At 53.9% G+C, this 18,984-nt stretch overlaps 1 protein-coding gene across 11 annotated transcripts in view; it reads right to left on the bottom strand.

The window, feature by feature from the left end:
• Positions 1-18,984, bottom strand: part of Asap2 (ArfGAP with SH3 domain, ankyrin repeat and PH domain 2) — a 161,978-nt gene that overhangs the window by 9,413 nt on the left and 133,581 nt on the right. For 4 of the 11 annotated variants that reach the window (XM_076559248.1, XM_076559250.1, XM_076559247.1 and 1 more), the window contains exons 17-24: positions 16,593-16,782; positions 14,117-14,202; positions 12,156-12,271; positions 9,781-9,848; positions 8,091-8,204; positions 6,101-6,359; positions 3,878-4,012; positions 2,237-2,402 (exon numbers count right to left, since the gene is read on the bottom strand). In XM_076559248.1, coding sequence (XP_076415363.1) covers positions 2,237-2,402; positions 3,878-4,012; positions 6,101-6,359; positions 8,091-8,204; positions 9,781-9,848; positions 12,156-12,271; positions 14,117-14,202; positions 16,593-16,782 — 1,134 coding nt within the window. The remainder of the gene's footprint in view (positions 1-2,236; positions 2,403-3,877; positions 4,013-6,100; positions 6,360-8,090; positions 8,205-9,780; positions 9,849-12,155; positions 12,272-14,116; positions 14,203-16,592; positions 16,783-18,984) is intronic. The other 7 variants (XM_076559255.1, XM_076559253.1, XM_076559251.1 and 4 more) reach the window with 3 other exon arrangements.

Raw genomic sequence — 18,984 nt, forward strand, 5'->3', positions numbered from 1 at the left:
CGCTCCTGTCAAACAAAACCTGGGTGCTATAACCAGGGTTTGACGTACTGTGAGAACGGAAATGGAAAACGAAAAGGGCAAAAATCGAGAAAAAGTCTCTGGAAGTGTATTTTTTAAACAGCACACAGGAACAAATGAGGAGTGGAGAAGACAGCAGCAGAAGGCCGGCTGATGAGGAAACCCCACTCGCCTGGTACAGCGGAACGCCCAGCCGGGGACTGCGCCCCAGGCCCTGCCTCTGGGTGGCAGGGCCACCAGACTGGCTTTGGTGAAAGGTGTGAGACCCTAACATGCTGTCACTACCACCTTTCCTCTTTAAAAGTGACTCGGGGGGGCTTGGGTCTGGGGGGTCGATCAGGAGCAGGTACCCAGATTTCACCTCTGGGATCTGGGGTAGCCGTCAGAACAGTTGGATTATTTGGTAAAACCAAGATGGCACGTTTAATGGAGAGGCCAATCGGGTCCGACGTCTGAGAAGTGGGAGTTATATCAAAGGAAACAGCGGAGGGCGGGATTTAAAGCATCTAGACGAGAGTTCTGTCAGAACCAGACCGGGGGACGGTCAGGCTGGGGGGTGAGGGGTCCAGTGACCCTGACTCAAGTCCAACCTGGGTGAGATGAGGAGGCCACGACCCAGCAGGGGACACCTGGCCTGGATGGGGAGGTGGGGGGTGAGGCTAGAGGCTGCGTGACCACGTGCCGGTGCTGGAGCTGATTTGGTTCAAGCAGGGAAAGAAGGCTTCAGCCTCTAGGCCGGGTGGAGGCAGAGCCAGGAGAGCTGTGTTCCCAGGAAGGAGCAACTGAACGACTGAGCACAGGAACCAAGATTCTCAGCTCCGAGAAAGGGAGTTACAAGGGACAGTCTTGCTGTCCCGTGTCCCGACAGAACCCTCTCCACGCACTCAGGCCGGCTTCCAGCACTGCAGCTGAAATCAACAGGGCAAAAGCAACATGGCCTGGCCTGTTTGGGGTGACCTGTCTTGGGCCCAGGGCTTGAGGAAGTCACACCACCCCGAAGAGATCCCACGCCCGCGGGCATTGTGGTCAGCAGCCCGGCTGAGGTGTCGCTGAGGCAGCAAGGGCTGCCAAGTCCATGGAGTGGGGAGACCTCCACGACAGCAGCCTTTACCAAATGACCCCCCCCGGGGGCGGGGGTCTCAGCGACGGCATGGACAAACTACTCCGCTGTGCCACCCCCCCAATCCCGGAGACAGGACTCCTAAAGCATGCACACCGCTAAGCGGGTGTGTCTCCAAACAGCAAGTGCTGGCGCTGTCTACGTGAGAGAAAGTGGAGATACTGACATGCACTCCTGGGTTCCAAAAGAGAAAGCTACAGAATATAGAGAGAGATGCCGGGCGGTAGTGGCGCACGCCTTTAATCCCAGCACTCGGGAGGCAGAGGCAGGCGGATCTCTGTGAGTTCGAGGCCAGCCTGGGCTACCAAGTGAGTTCCAGGAAAGGCGCAAAGCTACACAGACAAACCCTGTCTCGAAAAACCAAAAAAAAAAAAAAAAAGAATGAATCCACAAAAAGAAGACGCAAATAAATCTACTTCCTACTATAAAAACATGGATTAAGAGATTTAGAGATGGGGGGTGGGCACGGCACTGAAGAGATAGCTCAGTGGTTTAGAACACTGGCTACCCTTCCAGAAGACATGGGTTCGATTCCCAGCACCCATATGGGGGCTCACAGCCACCTTTAACTGCAGTTCCAGAGGCTCTGACACCCTCTTCTGGCTTCCTCGGGTACCAGATAGGTACGTGATACCCAGACGTACAAGTAGGCAAAACTATACACATAAAATCAAATGTAAAACTTTTAAACGCTTTCAAAAAGGTCACTAGACCCCTTTGCAGTGTGTGCGCGAAGGAGAAAGTCCTTGACTAGGAAACATCTAACAACCCACAGGGGCCTGGGTCTTAAGGGCTTGACTCCAAAATCCCCAGTGTTAACGCACAAAAATCTAAATTAATTACGCGGGCTTACGATCTAAGCGTGCAATAGATCTTCAGCTAAAAAGCTCCTTGCAGAATTAACCTTAAGACCCTTGAGAGCCGATCAGTAAGTTACCCAGCCCTTGGCCTCTCACCCTAGTGTGGCAAGAACACAGGAGATTTCCAGGGCTCCCAACAGATGAAGGAATGGGGCCCATGCCATCGGAAGCCCTCTGAATGTGAGGGGCAGTGTTGGCTGCTGTGGCCCCCAGAGTGCCAGGCAGGGGCAACAATTACCCGGAAGATGGCTTCTTCTGAGGCAGGCGGCTGGGTGGCTGGGGCGGCAGGGGTGGGGGCTTGCTCTGGGAGGCCCCGGGTTGGGTGGGCTTGCTTGGCTGGCTGACGCCTTCTAGTGCGCCTGATGTCTTAGCCACAGGAGGGGGTGGTGTGGTGGTCAGGGAATCTGTGGAGAGAAAATGGGGGGGGGGATGTAGAGAGAGTGAGCTCCCGAGGTCACATACCTAGGCTCTTTCTGGAGACTTCTTTCTCTCTAGCATTCTTCTGGGAACACCTATGGTTGCTTCTCAGCTTGTCTCCTCTGAGAAACTGTGAGGGGCAAAACCACACGGAAAGCTGAGCCTCAACTACAAGCCCACACTCTGCTGAGGCCTGTGTGTGTTTAGACGGAAAACCGTGGAGGGGCCAGCCCTGGATTCTGTGGCCGGCCTGGCCCCAAACCAGCACACTAGGCAGAGTCTGAGGTCAGGTTCAAGCCCGGCATCTGCCCTGGGTTCTTCTTGCATCCAGTGACCCACCCCTAGAAGGGAACAAAACCCTATGTACCCCACTGGCCTGTAGGGGGGGGGGCAGTAAGCGCTAAGGACAGACTGTGACAACTGACGTGGTATGGGGTCCCCAGCCTAAGGGGAGAGGTGACGGTTGCTACAACTATCTGTATTGTCTGGATGACAGGCTGAGGCTCCGAGGCGAAGTGATACTGCCAAAGTGGGCAGAGCTGTTTAAAAACTAAAAACAACAGAGAGTGAGGTCATGTGCCCGGGCCTCGTTCACCCCACCCATCTCAAAAATAACAGAGAAGCCACCAGGCTCCTGTCAGTGGCCTGCCTCAGGATGGGAGCAAATATATATGGAACCAGAGGGACTCTGGGGAGGGACACGCAAAAACAAAAGGATCTAGTTCATGGCCTCTCTCTTCCCTTTTCCGTTTTGACAGAAAAGCCCAGGGTAGATCAGCCCAGGAGCACCACGTTGAGAGGCAGAAGGAAGGGCAGATGCGAAGTCCTCTTAACGCCTGACCTGAGACTACTGCAGCCGGCCCCGGCCCCAGATCCTCTGCAGCTTCCTGCACACACTGAGCTGCTGCTGCAATGCCTGCAGAGGGCCAGAGCGCCTTCTGCTTAAACCACAGGCACCATGGCCTAGGAAGAGCTCCAGTGCCCCGGAAGTGATAGACCCAGAGATGCTGAATCCCCTGCTCCCGAGGCCCGGGCAGGGCAGGGAGCAGATGGGGCTGGCGTCACTCACCCAGTGAAAACTGCTGGGCTCTGCAGCAGCAGAGAGACCCTTTCTGCTGCCTGGCTCCCAGTGGTGGGAACACACACACTGGCACAGAAAATACCATGCCAGATCATGACTGAAATGACCACCCCCAAATCACCCTACGGCTAAAGGAACTGGAAGCATGTTGTGTGTAGGGAGGGGGGGCGGGGGGATGTCGTTAAAATGCCTTGCAAGAGCCATCTTGGGGGGAGGGGTTGGAGGTGGAGGCCACAAGGGCAACACCTGATATATATCTGTGGGCAGCCCGCAGCGGTCACCCCCAAGTGGCTGCCAACAGCGCCCCCTGTTTTCCAGATTCGTAAGGCCCACTGGAAAGAAAGGAAAAAGGGGAGGGAAAAAAAAAAACCAAAAACGTACTGGTCGATGTCACGCGCAGAGGGGGCGGCGGTGGGTGGGCAGCTGGCAGGTCTGACGAAGATCGCTGCCTGCCGACACCGTTCACACCTACAGAGTCTGTCTTCCACAGAGGGTTAGCCGAGGTGGCTGTCTGAACTAAACCCACACGCGGGCACACGTGGGCACGCACACGCACACACACGGCACGGAACAAAAACAGAAACAAAACACTTCGTTATTGATCCTCTCACTCATAAAAAGGGTCAACATGAGCCCTTCTAGAACAGCATCAGAACCCTAAGATTTACTCTTTTCTCTAGGAGGGCAAAGTGGGACGCATCCAAAAAATAATTATAATAAAATAAGTAAATAAACTGCTCCAGGGAGCACCCACAGGTGGCCTTCTCAATTTGATGACGAAATTTTAAACTGCTATAGTTTGAAGAAGGAAAATAAACGGCCATCAATCTACTGAGCATTGCACTCAGGGCCTCTCGACCTTCTGCTCGCCTCTGCCCTTCTATTATCTCCTACCGTGGGCCACAGAGACCCCCCCCCCCCCCGTTCTCAGTCAGTGTGGGCAAGAGGAAGAGTGTGTTCCAAACACGAGATCGGGGCTCTCCCTAGCCTCCCGCAACATATCTGCCTGGAACTCAGCACAGACGGTCCAGTTGCTCTAGGTGACCCCCCAAGACGACGTCACTTTCCTGGTCATGGTCTTTCTCACTGGGTGAAACTTACTCCGATGCACAGGGGTGTCTAAGGGAGGGCTGGGGGGCAGCCTCCACACTCGCCCTATGGTGAGTAAGTTCTGCACCCCAGTATGAGGCACAGGGCAGTGTTAACTCTATCCCCATCCCGGGGTGTGAAAACTCCATCTTCACACCAAGCGTGGACTCTAGGGCAGGGAAGATGCAGGATGGGGGTACAATTTACTTCATGTGAAAAAAAAAATAGAGCTAAAGATAGAACGGAAAAAAAAAAAAGGTGGGAAAAACAATCCTTCCGATTCCAAGACTGCAAGAAATCAAGACAAGGAGCTGACCAATTCTCTCCTACCATCCCCTGGGGCCAGTGAAGTCTCTCCCATCACAGAGCCAGCACAAGCTACTCCTGGGAATGCCAGTCTCTCTGACACCGGGCCTCTCAGAATTAGCTCACATCTCCAGGATGCAGAAGCAGTGAGATACCTATAAGGGCCTGCACTGCCCTGGGCAGCCTGTAGGAGGCGACAGGGAGTGCTCATAGGGTCCAGGAGGACTCAAAGGCTGGGGTGCTGGTGGGAGCAGGGGGTACAGGGTCCACTCTTCATGCTTTTGAGCCTCAGTGACTCACCTAACTTCTGGGCCTCCCTGAGTGTTAGGAGGGTAGTGACATGTGTGGTCTGTCCAGCTGCTCTCCCAGCTACTCGGTACCCAGGACCATCTCACACTGCCCACCCCTCCCCAGCCGCCAGCCGCTGCAAGAGACAGTCTGCAGTGTTTTTATGCTTGGCAGCCACAGCTCAGGGACAGCAAGCGGACGCTACTGTTCTTTCCAGGGAAGCCTCTCCTTGACCTTGGAGGCCCTGAAGACTACCACCTAAGATGGGCAGCCCTGGCAGAGCCGGACTGGCCATCTGCTGGCCACTTCAAGAGCAGAGTGGCCGCCGGTCGGTCCTGACTATCAGACAAATGGTTTCCATATTTGTAAAAGCAAACAAACACACACATTAAAAAAAAAAAAGTCACGTGTTGAGGGGGTCTGCTTATATTCAGATGGGGGAGTCTCGTGAGCCTTGCACACTTAAGGGCTCACACATGTGTGCTTTTACAATTAGGCTGAGCATTGTTCCCCAAATCACTACCTTTCACTCCTTCATTTCAAGGGTATTCTAGAGACATTAAGTCCTCACAGCGCCTTAAGCTATCCCCAAGGAAGAAGAAGAGGACCAATCAGGACACCCCGAGGGGACCAAGTCGGGAAAGGATGGGCAGAGCATGGTGGGAAGGGAAGGGGAGGCCATCCTAGCTGACCAGCTGCCGGCCATCACCTCTGGGCTTGCCCAGGGGCAGCCCTGCATCACCTCACACACACCTCTGCCAGAGTAAGAACTCAGGTACAACCTCTACAGGGCTGGCATGCTAAAAATAAGGGATTTCCTTAAGGCAGCAGACAGAAAATAGCTACAAAATAAACACCCACGCACCAAACTCCTCAATGCCCACGCCCGTAGGCATTCACAGGGGACTCAGAATCGTATACCTTTGCCACCAACATTCCGAGGCGGGAGTGGGGGTGCGCTGGTGGTGCTGGGGGGTAAGGACTGGGAGGAGGGCGGGCTGCCACTCAGGATGGCTCCGTAGGTCTCATTCTGTAAGAGGCTGGGCCCGAAGCCCCTCTGCTTGTCCTTGGTGAGGTTTGCGATGTCTCTGGCCAAAGACACGGCATTGGGCTGAAACTGGCTGGACCCCAGCTGGTAGAAACTGACGGGCCGGTCCTCGCGCCGGTTAGGACTGGGCTGCTGTGGAGGAACGCCAGGGGTGAGAGCGTGAGACGGAGCTATGGCTTTTTCTGAGTGCTATCAACTCGACCAACAGGGAGACGCATCCATCATTGCTGCGTGGTGGGTACCATTTCAGCCCGGCATACGCCGTTGCATTCGAGCTGCAAGATTTTAAATCCCACTCGCCCCGTGGCTTACAATTTAAACACGCACACCTACCCAGCCACGGCTTACGGACTGCAATTCTTCCTTCTGTGAAGGACTTCAAAGAGAAGCTACTTCATCTTACCTACCAGCTGCCTCAGCCTAGCTCTGCGCTGTCCTTGAGGTTCCTCCTTGCCAACCACACTATCTTACGGGACAGAATGGTCCTGGCCATTGAGCAGTGATCGAGCTCCACCCGGCACTGTGCTTAATTCGGTAGAGATCAACAAGTCCTTTTCACACGCCTCTGAACTGCTGAGCTGTTGAGATCCTGATGAATCAGGGGTCAGTAAATCCTCAGGATATCACTTGCTTAAAAAACAAAAACGTGCCGGGCGGTGGTGGCGCACGCCTTTAATCCCAGCACTCGGGAGGCAGAGCCAGGCGGATCTCTGTGAGTTCGAGGCCAGCCTGGGCTACCAAGTGAGTCCCAGGAAAGGCGCAAAGCTACGCAGAGAAACCCTGTCTCGAAAAACCAAAAAAACAAAACAAAAACAAAAACAAAAAAAACAAAAACAAAAAAAAAACCATGTGTTCTTTGTGTATGTGTACAGGTACATGTGCAGAAGACAGGACACTGTGGGCCTCAGTTTTCTCCTTCTACCATATGAGCCCATGGGATCAAATTCAGGTCCTCAGGACTGGCAGAAGCACCTTATTGCTTTTGTAAATAAAGATTTATTGAGATGCAACCATATCCTTTCATTTACATATCTGTTCTGGGTAGGGAATGCTAAGTACAGATACTAAATGCCTTTCCATCACTGATGGTCCAATAGCCTTCAGAAATGTTTTCTCCCATTTGTATCTATTAATCATCTGTTTATAGTTTATATTAGAATATTAGTTCATATTAGAGAATACTAAAGTCCTATGGGGGAAAAAATAAACCACTAAGCCATGACAATGTGCTTGACCAGGTCTTTCCTCTCATTCTAATACAGAGCGTGCTGGCACAGCTGGCAGTCTGCTCTGGCGGGAGCTGGGAAGGGTCACCGCCAAGGGCTGAGGGTTTGGAGGGAGGCTGCCTGAACTTGCTCTGCACCCACAGACCCGTGCGAAGGCAGCATGGTCCTGAGGTACCGGCAAGGTATGCTTGGTGGTGCACATGACAGGGAACTGGACCAGGACTAGAGCCCTATGCTCATTCCAAGGCTGTGTGAAAACATCTATGTCCTCTTGGCTGAACCAACCTCCCCAGAGGCTTTGAAGTCTCCATCCAATAAAGGAAGTTAGATCCGGTGAGCTCTAAAGGGCAACTGAGTAGTTCCCACGTGGTGGTTTCTAAGGTCACTCCAAGACGAGCCACAGAGTGTCCCCTGCCGACAGGACCTGACTCTGTACAGTGGCTCCACAGCAGGCGGGGCGCCCTCCCCCACAAGACACCTACAATCGTAGAACTGCCTGTTCCGTTCCTCCATCAGCGCGGGCTGGAGCTGGGAGGCAGGGGGAGCCATGGGAAGGGGAGCCTGGAGCCCGCCCAGATCAATGAACACACACCACCAGGGCCACGGAACCACCCCGCCGAGGCAGGGAGGCACGGACCTGAAGCTTCTCGTCCACGTCGTCGTCGCTTTCATCCAGGTCTTCGTGCAACAGTCGCCATTCATACTCCACGTGAACGTGGGAGTTAAATCTTCCCGACAAGGCCTGAGTCAGCTGGGAGGGAGGAGGGACAGTTAATGAATGCTGCTGCCTGCCCCATGTTCAAGCACAAAGGACGGACGCTCGTGGGTGTCCGGACCAAGCATGGACAGGCCAGGGCGGAGGGTCCGGAACGGCTCTCAGGGAAGTTTCCACTCTGCTCCGGGATTGCTTATTCAAATCCCTGGATCTCCGTGGAGGTCCCCGTACCCAATTCGCAGGATAACCCAGCCCCTCAAGGCTCCCCGTCAGGGCCTCTCTGGAAACTGTGCCGCACAGGCAAGGGACTTGGGGACCTAAAAGGCGATGACCATCTTTCAGCTATGAGCACAGCGTAGGTGTCAGCTGGACCTCAGAAGGAATGTGTTCGCGGCCAGCCAGCCTTCTCACAGTAAGAGAACTGAGCCCTGTGGGAAAGGAGGCCCCTTTCTCCAGCTCCCTCACAGAAAGTGCCTGGCTAATTCTACTCCAGCCGGACGGGAGGTACGGCAGTGTACTATGTGCAGCTGATGTGCGGGGCTTAGTTGTTGCCCAGAGCCAGAAAGCTGCTGTGTGACTTTGGAAAAGTCACTGGACTCTCCTGTGTCTGCTCCCTCACCCACACAACGGGGGACGGAGATGAAATAACCTGATGGGTAGCGTCTACACAGGCACCTTCTGCTTACTCTCTACTTGTGTGGCATTAGGAGGTCCGCGGGTCGGGAACTAACTGTGTACCTGCTTTAACAAGATTCAACAACTCGGGCCGTAACCTTGCAAAGGGCACAACTACCTCCCTCAACTCCACAAATGCCGAGAGAGCCCGGAATGAGGCACGGCCCACTGCAAACTCAGGCAGGACTCCTGACTCCGCAGCTCCCCCCAAGGTTCACAGCCCCTCTATTCCACTGTGGGAGCCCACAAAGGCTTCCCAGTGAGATCTGAGCTTGCTTCACACAGCAGGGCTGCATTAGGGGATGGCTGGACCATGTGCATGGTCACCGGGTGCCTGGGATGGTCTGCACTTGGCTGTGCTGGGGGGGAGGTCTTCTGCTCCACCCCTTGGCGTTCCTTTAAAAGCCCTTTAGAAGCGACAGAAGGGGCTGGTGGGTTTTGACCCAGGCCCTCCCGAGGCTATCCTGTGTTTCTGTCTCTCTCCCTCTATATTTCTATATACATATTCCTCATTTCTCCCTACTCAAAAGTACCCTGAGTGGGGAGAGGGAGCTGGTCCCCCCCACCCCATCACAGAAGAGAAACACGGCACAGAGTGACCCGCATGCTCTGGGTTGAAGGATAAAAGTAGGAAAGCCAGCTGGACACGCTGTGAAGAGAGCTAGGCATTCACGGGTACCCCATAATGTGGGGGTCCATCCTTTCCTCCAGCTGCCTGAGGAGCCAGGCCTACAGTCGTGGCCCATAAGCATATGCTGAGTCACAAGGTTCACCACCGGGAAGGTTCTCCAGTGCTCCTCCAGGCCAGCCTGGGCTTGGCTTACCCCAGGAGGTGTGTACTGCCGTGTGTGCTGTACCCTCGTCCAGGGAGACGGGCTCTCCTGCACCCCACCCCACCCCGTCTCCATCAGGCCGTCTGCCCACAGTGGGTGCTCACCAGTTCCTCACAGTGCTCATGCTTGAGCCTCTTGGCGATGTCCAGCGGCGTCTCTCCTGACTCATTGGCTGAAAGTCAAGGGAAGGAGGGTAAGGAGACAGCAGAGCTTGGCCTGAGGTTCTGCATATAAAACATCCCCAAAGACTCGGACGGACGTCGAAGGCTTGGTCCCCAGCTGGGGCTGCTCCTGAGGTGACTGGATCCTGAACTGATCTTTCAGTGTTTCTCGGCCTTTTGTGTTTCATCTTCTGAGAACTCTGCTTAACTCTGTAGCGCGCACGCACACACACACACACACACACCCCTCCTTTTTTTTCCTTTTGAGACAGGGTCTCTCCATGTAGCCCTGACTTTCTTAGTACTTGCTACATAGGACAGGCTGGTCTTGAACTCACAGAGACCCACCTGCCTCTGACTCCTGAGGGTAGGATTAAAGGCCCAGCTTGTACCTCATTTTTAATTAGGTTGTTTTCTTGACGGTGTCTTTGTAGTTCTAGAGACTAGCCCTCTGTGAGATGCATAATGGTTAAAGATCTTCCCATTCTGCAGCTGGCCTCTTTGCTCAAATCATGGTGTCCTTTCCAGCTTCCTGAGGACCCACTTATTAACTGCCGTCTTAGTGCCTGTGCTGTGGGTGCCCTGTTCAGAGTCCTCTCCTGCATCTACTCCCCACCTTCTCTTCTCTCCGACTCAGGGTATCTGGTCTTATTCTGGGGTCAGAGGGGATCGAGACAGGGGCTAATTGCATCCATGGATGAAAGGCTATAAGGAGGCGGGGCCTCGCTGGAGGGAGGTCAGTGGGGACACCCGTGTGAGGGGGTCCCTCTCCCCTCCGCTTCCTGACTGCCACGAAGTGAGCAGCCTCTCTGTCAATGCTTCCCCCTCACCTCAAGGCCAAAGCAATGGAGCCCAGCTGGCCTCAGACTGATGCCCGGAGTCAAAATCCATGTTCCCTCCCCGTGATTGATTTCTCAGGTATCTGTCTGTTCTCTATGGACAGCGCACCAAAGACTCTGCATATTAATTACTTCATGCACTGTTAGGACAAAATACCGGACAGAAACGACTCAGAAGAAAGGAGGGTTTATTATGGCCCCCACTTTGGGGGTAGTCCCACATGGTGGGGAAGTCAGGGCAGCAGGAGAGGGAGGCAGGCAGCTGGTCACACTGCCTCCACAGTTGGGAAACACAGAGAGAGGAATACGTCTCCTTTTTAGCAGGTCCAGGGCCACAGCCCATGGGACGCTGCCATCCACAGTTAGAGGGATCTTCCCACTAGAAGCACCCTTGGAGACATGCCCAGAGGTTGGTTTCCATGGTGACTGAGTCCTACCAAGCTGATCATAAAGACTAAGCATCTCATGCAGTAATTAAGAGCACCTCACTAAAGTAAGCAGGAGACACGGGATGCAGTCGGGTTAACCGGGGCAGGGCTGGCTGGCTGGCATTTAGTTGCACCGGGTACAAGAGTGTAGAGAAGCTATGTTTTAGTAAGAAGGACTGAGCTACCAAGAGCTGTTGATGCAGCCAACTAACTAAAACCATGACCCCCAAGTACAAGCTATCCAGAGAGCAAGAGCATGCAGTGAGTCACGCGCGCGCGCACACTCACACACACATGAACACAGATGCACACACACCCCGTGACACTGGAAGGCGGTGAGCTCAGCAGGTCAGACGTCTGAGCTGGCCCTTTCTTCTCTGAAGTCTCTGTCAACAAGGTTTACTTGTTTTTTGACTTTTTTCTCCTCCTCCTCCTCTTTAAATCCAGATGGGGTACCTCTAAATAGCTCTGACTTGCTGGAACTCACTGTAGAGACTAAGCTGGCTTCAAACATGCAGTCATCCCCCTGCCTCGGCCTCTCAAGTGTATGAGCCACCACGCCTGGCTTCCCAGCAGAACGTATCTTCTCATCGACTTTTGGTTTGGCTCAGTAGTTCTCCAAAGCACTTGCCCAGGAACCAACCACAGCTGGACGGCTCAGGGTAAAGCGTGCTTTGGCAGTCACAACCGAGGGGAGACAAGGGGCGGGTGGGGGTACCGGGATCTGTCACCATGACAGAGGGGGGAGGAGACAGTGACAGCCCCGCCTCTGTCAAAAGGCTTCGTCCCACCTGGGGAGGTGAGCCACGGTTCACCCAGCTCAGGGCTCCCGCAACGCCTACCCTCAGCACTCCTGAAGGCTGGAGGCTAAGCTGGAGGCTAAGACAGACAGACGGACGGCAGGCGGAGCCCGCTGATGGCGCCACGCCACTCTGCGGGACAGGTAGGGAGGGGCACTCTTTCCAGTGTGACAACCGCTTCTAACACCAGCAGCAGAGCCACCGGGCGCACCCCGGCGCACCCCGGCGCACCCCGGCAGGCAGCCTCTTACCTATCTCGATGGAGGCCTTCCCTCGCAGGAGGAGCTTGAGGCACTCGGCGTTGTCCGTCAGGCAGCAGTAATGCAGGGCCGTGCTGCCCTTGCCCGTCTGTTTATCCAGGTTCCCGCTGCTCGAAACACAGAGAGAAAGACAACAGTCACCGACCAGAGGACTGCGGCCCCTAGACTCTGGGAGAACAGGTGAATTAGCAGCCCACACTTTATCCAGCTCACCCCCACTTCAGAGAGATGCAACCAAGACAGAGACGACCAGCCACGGATGGGCTGGCTGTCTTTGGGTGAGAGCAGTGGTTCTTAACCTGGGGGTCGCGGCCCCTCGGTGGCCGACCGACCCTTTCAGCGGGGTCGCATAACAGATATCCACGTTCATAACAGTAGCAGAACTGCAGTTATGAAGTAGCAATGAAAATAATGGTGTGGTCCGGGGTCACCGCAACCTGAGGAACTGTACTAAAGGGTCGCGGAGTTAGGAAGGCTGAGAACCACCGGGTGAAAGGACGGCATACCCTGAAGCCACCCTGGCACCCGGCCCCTTTCCTCTTGGCCTGTGGTACCCGGAGCATCAGGTTCTCTGTTCAGTCTGCACGACCCGACCCGCCTGTCACACCAGGGAAGAGGAGAACTTTTCATTTTGTTCCCTTTCTTTCTTTTGCAAAGAAATAATTTTATGGTGTATGTATGGGTGTTTTGCCTGCATCTGTGTCTGGGCACCATGTGCCTGCCTGGTATCAATGGAAACCGGAACAGGGCACTGTATGCCCTGGGACTGGAGGTACAGATGGTTAAGAGCCACCACGCAGGTGCTGAGAACCGAACCCGGGTCCTCTGGAAGAGCACCCAGTGCTCTTCACCGCTGAGCCGTCTCTCCAGCCCCCTCCACGTTGTTTCTTGATGTTTCCATCAGGGGAGGGATACTACTGTTCAGTTTAGGGTCCCAAACCTGGCCCTAGGACAGCCCCCCCCCCAAAAGCAGGTGAGGGGGGACACTTTGAAGATTTTCACATATTCTTCTCTCATAAAATGAGACCAGGTTAATCCAAACCAAAGGTACATGTGTTTTACATACACGATGAAAGCAATTGCCATCTGAAGGGTCACCGTCCACGGGCACACAAATGGGGACAGAGGCGCCCTGGGGTGGGAACCTGCGGCTCCCAACAGAAGGAAAACAGCTGCCCCAGTGCAGGAACGCCTCAGGGTCTCCTTTGCTTTCTTTGCTCAGTGCTGAGGATGGAACTTGGGGTTCGTGTATGTGAAGCCAGCACTTACCACTGAGCTCACCCCGAACCTCTACTAATATTTGTAATTTAAGAAATAAAGCTTGCCTGAGGATCAGAGGACAGAGCCAGCCACTATATTAAACACAGAGGTCAGGCAGTGGTGGCACACACCTTTAATCCTAGCACTCAGAAGGCAGAGATCAGCCTGGATCTCTGTGAGTTCAAGGCCACCCTGGACTACATGAGATTGACTCAGTCTAGGAGAGAAACAGAGCCAGGCAGTGGTGGCACACACCTTTAATCCCAGTACTGGGAAGCACACATGCCATTAATACCAGGGGCTAGTGCACCCTCACTGACCCATAGCTCTCTGCTGTTGAGATGCTGTGTGGGGACTGATATGGGAAAGACCTGTGCGCACAACAAACCAGGGAAATGCTCATGGCACAGCTGAGGACCCAGGCCCCCCAGGTTCTTCCCCAAGGCTGGGAACTGAGCAGCCGTGGTTCCCTGGAGTCTCTCTTAGACTCTATATACTGGATCTTGCAGGTACCATGACAGCCTTCTGTTCTCACACTCTGGGAACTTTTCTAGGGAATTCCCATAATTCATATTTAAACCCGAGACACGAGCATCTTGGCAACCGAACCCAAGCAGTGGAGACAGCATCTGGTCCCTTGTTGGGAAGCCCCAAGAATAGGAAAAAAGGGATCCACTTAGTGAGACACCCACCTGTTCTGGACCAGGAAGTCCACAATGTGAAGGGAAGTCCGGTCCACAGATCTGACTGCAAGATGGAGGGCCGTCTCATCTGGCTCCTGAAATTCAAACCAAGACATTTGGAATCCCAGAGGCCTCTTTCAAGCCCAGGACCTCGTGTCTCTTCCAAAGGCCTGTCCGCCTTTCCCCAAAAATGTTTATTTACAGTACAGAGTGCCCACAGCAAAAGGCCTATGTAGTGGTCTGAATGAGAACGGCCCCCATAGGTGCCTATGTTTAAATGCTTGGTCCCCAGTTGGTGGAACTGTTTGGGAAGGATTAGGAGGTGTGGCCTTGTTGGAGGAGGTGTGTCACTAAGGGTGGGCTTTGATGTTTAAAAAGATTTGTGACACGCTCAGTCCAGTCTGTCTGTCTGTCTGTCTGTCTGTCTGTCTGTCTGTCTCTCTCTCTGCCTTGTGGATGTCTCTCAAGATGTGAGCTCTCAGCTACTGCCCCAGCACCATGCCTGCCTGCCTGCTGCCATGCGCCCCGCGATGGTCACAGACTCCAGCCCGCTGAAACTGTCGGCCCCAAATAAATACTCTCTTTTATAAGAGGCCTTGGCCATGGTGTCTTTTCACAGTAATAGAAATGTAACTAAGACAGCAGAACTCAGAGATGGGTCCTTTCCCTCCCTGCTCACAGGACATGAGAAATGCAGGGCGTTTCAAGTCATTTGGGCTGTGTCCCCATCCCTACATCCACACCGGAAGTGGAGAGGATGGGCAAACAGGGGCTGTGTTCAGGCAGGCAGGCGGGTGGGTGAAAAAATAGAGAGGAAGGAAAAACCCAAAACGCAGAAGGCGTGGACAGGGTGGCTGCCTTGTCTACACTTGTCCTGCCTGCTCAGTCCTCTGGGCGGTACGGGCATCCTGCCCTAGACATGGGGGCTTGAGTTTTCTCCTGAGAGAGAATGGGAGTGCCACTGGCTGCCGTTTAGAAAGAGCCTGCGTCGCTAGGAGGAAATGTTACCCTAAAATGTTCCCACTCACGGGACCTAGCTTAGCCGAGGGTTCTGGGCCCAAACATGCTGGCCCTATGTGGTACCAGACCACACAGGATGGTGAGACCAGTCCTGAGTGTGCGCCCCTGGGGACTCTGTTGGGAAGACCAGGAGACTGGACAGCTCCTCAGGTACCGACAGTGTAATGCAGACGTGACCCCCAGAGCCACATCTGGAGGCTGGAGGAGGTGTTCTGTTCATCCCTTCTGGGAGGACCCTGAGAGTGTGAGCTAAAAAGATGGGCCTTGCCACAGCTCCTCAGCAGGGTCTCAGAGAGGCTCCGGGACCAGCTCCCCACACGGAGGAGAGGCCCTCACTAAACCTGCTTATGGGAGGGGGAGGGGCCCTTTTAGGCTTTTAAGCTTCTGATGGTGGAGTCCCTTCCACCTCAGATGGCCTTTTCCTTCAACATCTGGCTTAAGAACAAACCAACTATGCTAAAGAGATGCCTCAGCAGTTAGGAGAACTTGATGTTCTCACAGGGACCTGGTTAGTTCCCAGCACCCATATCGGGAGGCTCAAAACCATGTGTGACTCCAGCTCCAAGGGATCTGACATCCTGGCCTCGGAGGACACCTACATGCATGAGGTGTACATATATACATGCAGATATATACACGTAAAATTAAACTAATCCTTTTTTTAAAAAAATAAGACATACAAAGGTTCAATTTGAAAAGAGTCAACCTAGGTGCGGTGGTACATAAATGTAATCTCAATACCCAGGAAGCTGAGGCAGGAGGATTGCTGGCAGTGTGAGACTCTTCTTAAAAAAAGGGGGAGGGGCATATTGTATAGGAGTGGTTATAGTTAACAATGTATTTGAATCATATATTCAAAATTGCTGAGTGGATTTGAACTGTCTCCACGACAAAAGATAAGGAGACGAGATGACCTGTCTTGTGGTCATTCCATGACGTGGATATCTATCAAAATGCCACGTCTGCACATCATCATGTGGCACATGAACGGGCTGGGCATCCTGAACACAAGTCATAAATCCAAAATGCAACACGACCCTAAACGTTTCAGGAGGAGTGGAAAAATCCACCCCTGCATTCAGCTGACGGCTTACAGTCAGAACGGAGGAGCCCTGGCGGCATTGCCCAAAACACGTCCGTGTATGCGGCATCCGAGAGACACAAGCCGCCTGCATCCCACCTCTAAGATCTCATTAGGTCTCAAGCCGCCTGCATCCCACCTCTAAGATCTCACTGGGTCTCAAGTATTTCAACAGCTAAAAAAAACCACCCCAAGTTAAAAAACAACTTCTGGCCCCAGCAATCAGGATAAAGTCCGTTCAACCTCTACGTTTATTTACCAATGAAAAGAAAACGTGCCACCCATCTCTCTCCAGGGAGTGAGGGCAATGCGGAGAACACCATGGCTGAACACACCTCCCTTGTGTCCACCCCTCACTTTCCATCCTTGCGCGGCCCCTCTTACATGCCCGTTAGCCAGTGGGATTTTTTCTGTCAGGTCCACACCATCAGCATAAGCTTGGAGTAACCCAAAAATGTCTCTGGTCTTGACGGCCTCGCAGAGGCTGTGGAGCTTCGCCGAGACGTCTGCGTGCTTTTTCCTTGCGTATCTCCTCTCGATGTACTTGGCCGTGATGTAGTCCTTCCTTGCGATCCTGAAACCAGACATAACTGATGGGTGACACACCCCAAAGGCCTCTGTCGATCCGTCTAGTCCATCGTCTACCACGCTGCCCGGCCCTCTCGGGGCCCGTGGGCTCCGTCCTTAAGCACAGGCGTGTCTAGCTTCTAGCATCAGAGGTACGGAAGCCCACTCGGCAGTCCTGGGCTTCCCCCAGTAGTTGAGACAGAAGCCAGGCGCCTGGGTTCTTTGCATTCTCCCAGCCGTCTGCTGCTGTCCCCGCTGTAACCCTGAGCTCTCTCTCGGCACGCTGTGGTCCCCACACCTAACCGTGGATTTGCCTAGCTTGCTTATATCCATCCCTCTCCCGACACGCGCATGTCTTCCTCTGTTGTTATCCACGTTCCTCCTCCAGCTGTCCTGAGCCACCTCCTCAGGCAGGCTGGCCACCCTGGTTCTTGCCCGAGTGCCTTCCTACTTACAGCCACATCTACACCCCGTCTTTTGTAGTCTTCATGCATGCCTAAAAATCACCTACTCATCAGCGGCTGGGAGTGTGAACTGAATGACGATATTCAGTTACCAAACCCTCAAATGCAGGGGTCCTAGCCGACAGACACTGGGGTTCAGGAGTGCGTGGGTCCACTGGGCATTCTGAAACAGCCCCGACATCCTCTCCTTCCCAGTGAGAGAGGGAGGCAGGCGGCTCTCTGTCACCCCACGGTTGCCTGCAGACAACATTTCTCTAAGCCTGGGTCGTGCGACACCTGCATGGCAAGACGCAGACAAGGTGATTCCTAGAAGCCAGCACCGGGAGGTGGGTGAGTTAACTAAGCCGAGAGCCACTGCCCTGTGACCTCTCATCTCCACAAGGACACAGACGGACGGACGGACAGACGGACAGGACACAACACACAGGCCTTACACTTCACCAATCAGGATTGTACCTGCACATGCTAGGCTACATTCCCACACATCCTCTCCCTGTCGTCAAGCTACGCTGGGGGGGGGGGCGGCTGGGGGGGGCTGTGGCTACAGCAGTAGTCGTCACAGACTTCCTAAATTGCCTTCAGGCTCTGTTAGACAACCTGCCTGAGCTCTCTGGGGACAGAACACACAGATGTGAAGCCTGTCAGGCGGCCGGACCCCAGAGACGGTTGCTCAGCCCAGGATGGGAGGTCCCCGGGACCTCCATGACAGGTCACCACAGCAGGAGTGTCATACAGGTCACACTAAATCAGTCACTCTACAGGACTCTCGCGTGCGGCCACAGTCCGCAGAATGAATGCTCCAGGCTCTATCCTGAGGCTCCAGCCTGGTCGCACTCCAGCAACCTGTCCACCAGGTCCTACACACCATGGAGATAGGCTGACTCACCGGATGCCCACAGTGCAGATAAGCACTCTGAAGCTGCGGAGGAAAGACGGGCAGCTTCCTGAGACCACTGGCCAAGGCCCCGGCCGGCCCAGTTCAGAGCTGGTGGTCTTCTCCAGGGTGGGGCTTTCAGGAATTACCAAACCAAGGTGGGGGAGCCTTCATGGGGAGTTTATCCCGTGTCTTAAACTCCACGGGCTCCTGTGACGGACAGCTCTCAAGTCCTATGTGCATTCAGTAACCAATGAGGAACAGTCTCTGGAACCCCTAAAGGACAAGGGTGCGGTAGGAACAGCTGAATGCCTAAAAAAGTATCTACTTTTTTAGGGGTGGGGACTGAACCTGGGGCCATGTGCATGTTAAGCACAAGCTCTCTGCCACTGGAACCATATCCTTAGCTCCTGGGTTTTTTGTTGTTGTTTTTTTTTTTTTAATTTTTATTTATTATGTATACAGTGTTTTGTCTGCAGGCCAGAAGAGGGCGCCAGATCTCATTACAGATGGTTGTGAGCCAACATGCGGTTGCTGGGAATTGAACTCAGGACCTCAGGAAGAAGAGTCAGTGTTCTTAACTGCTGAGCCATCTCTCCAGCCCCCAGCTCTTGGTTTTAAGATCTATTTTATTTTATGTGTATGGGTGTTTTGCCTGCATGGACGGATGTGCACCAAATGCATGCCTGCTTCCTATAGGTTGGACGAGGGCTTTAGAAGCCTTGGAACTAAAGGTACGGACTGGGAGCCACCACAAGGGTGCTGAGACCTCAACTCAGTCCTCTGAAAGTGCAGTACATACTCTGTCCCGGAAGTCACTCTGTAGCCCAGGCGGGCCTCGAACTCACAGAGATCCACCAGCCCCTGCCTC

The sequence above is a fragment of the Peromyscus maniculatus genome, chromosome 22 (genome assembly GCF_049852395.1).
Source record: "Peromyscus maniculatus bairdii isolate BWxNUB_F1_BW_parent chromosome 22, HU_Pman_BW_mat_3.1, whole genome shotgun sequence".
In the NCBI taxonomy this organism is placed as follows: domain Eukaryota; kingdom Metazoa; phylum Chordata; class Mammalia; order Rodentia; family Cricetidae; genus Peromyscus; species Peromyscus maniculatus.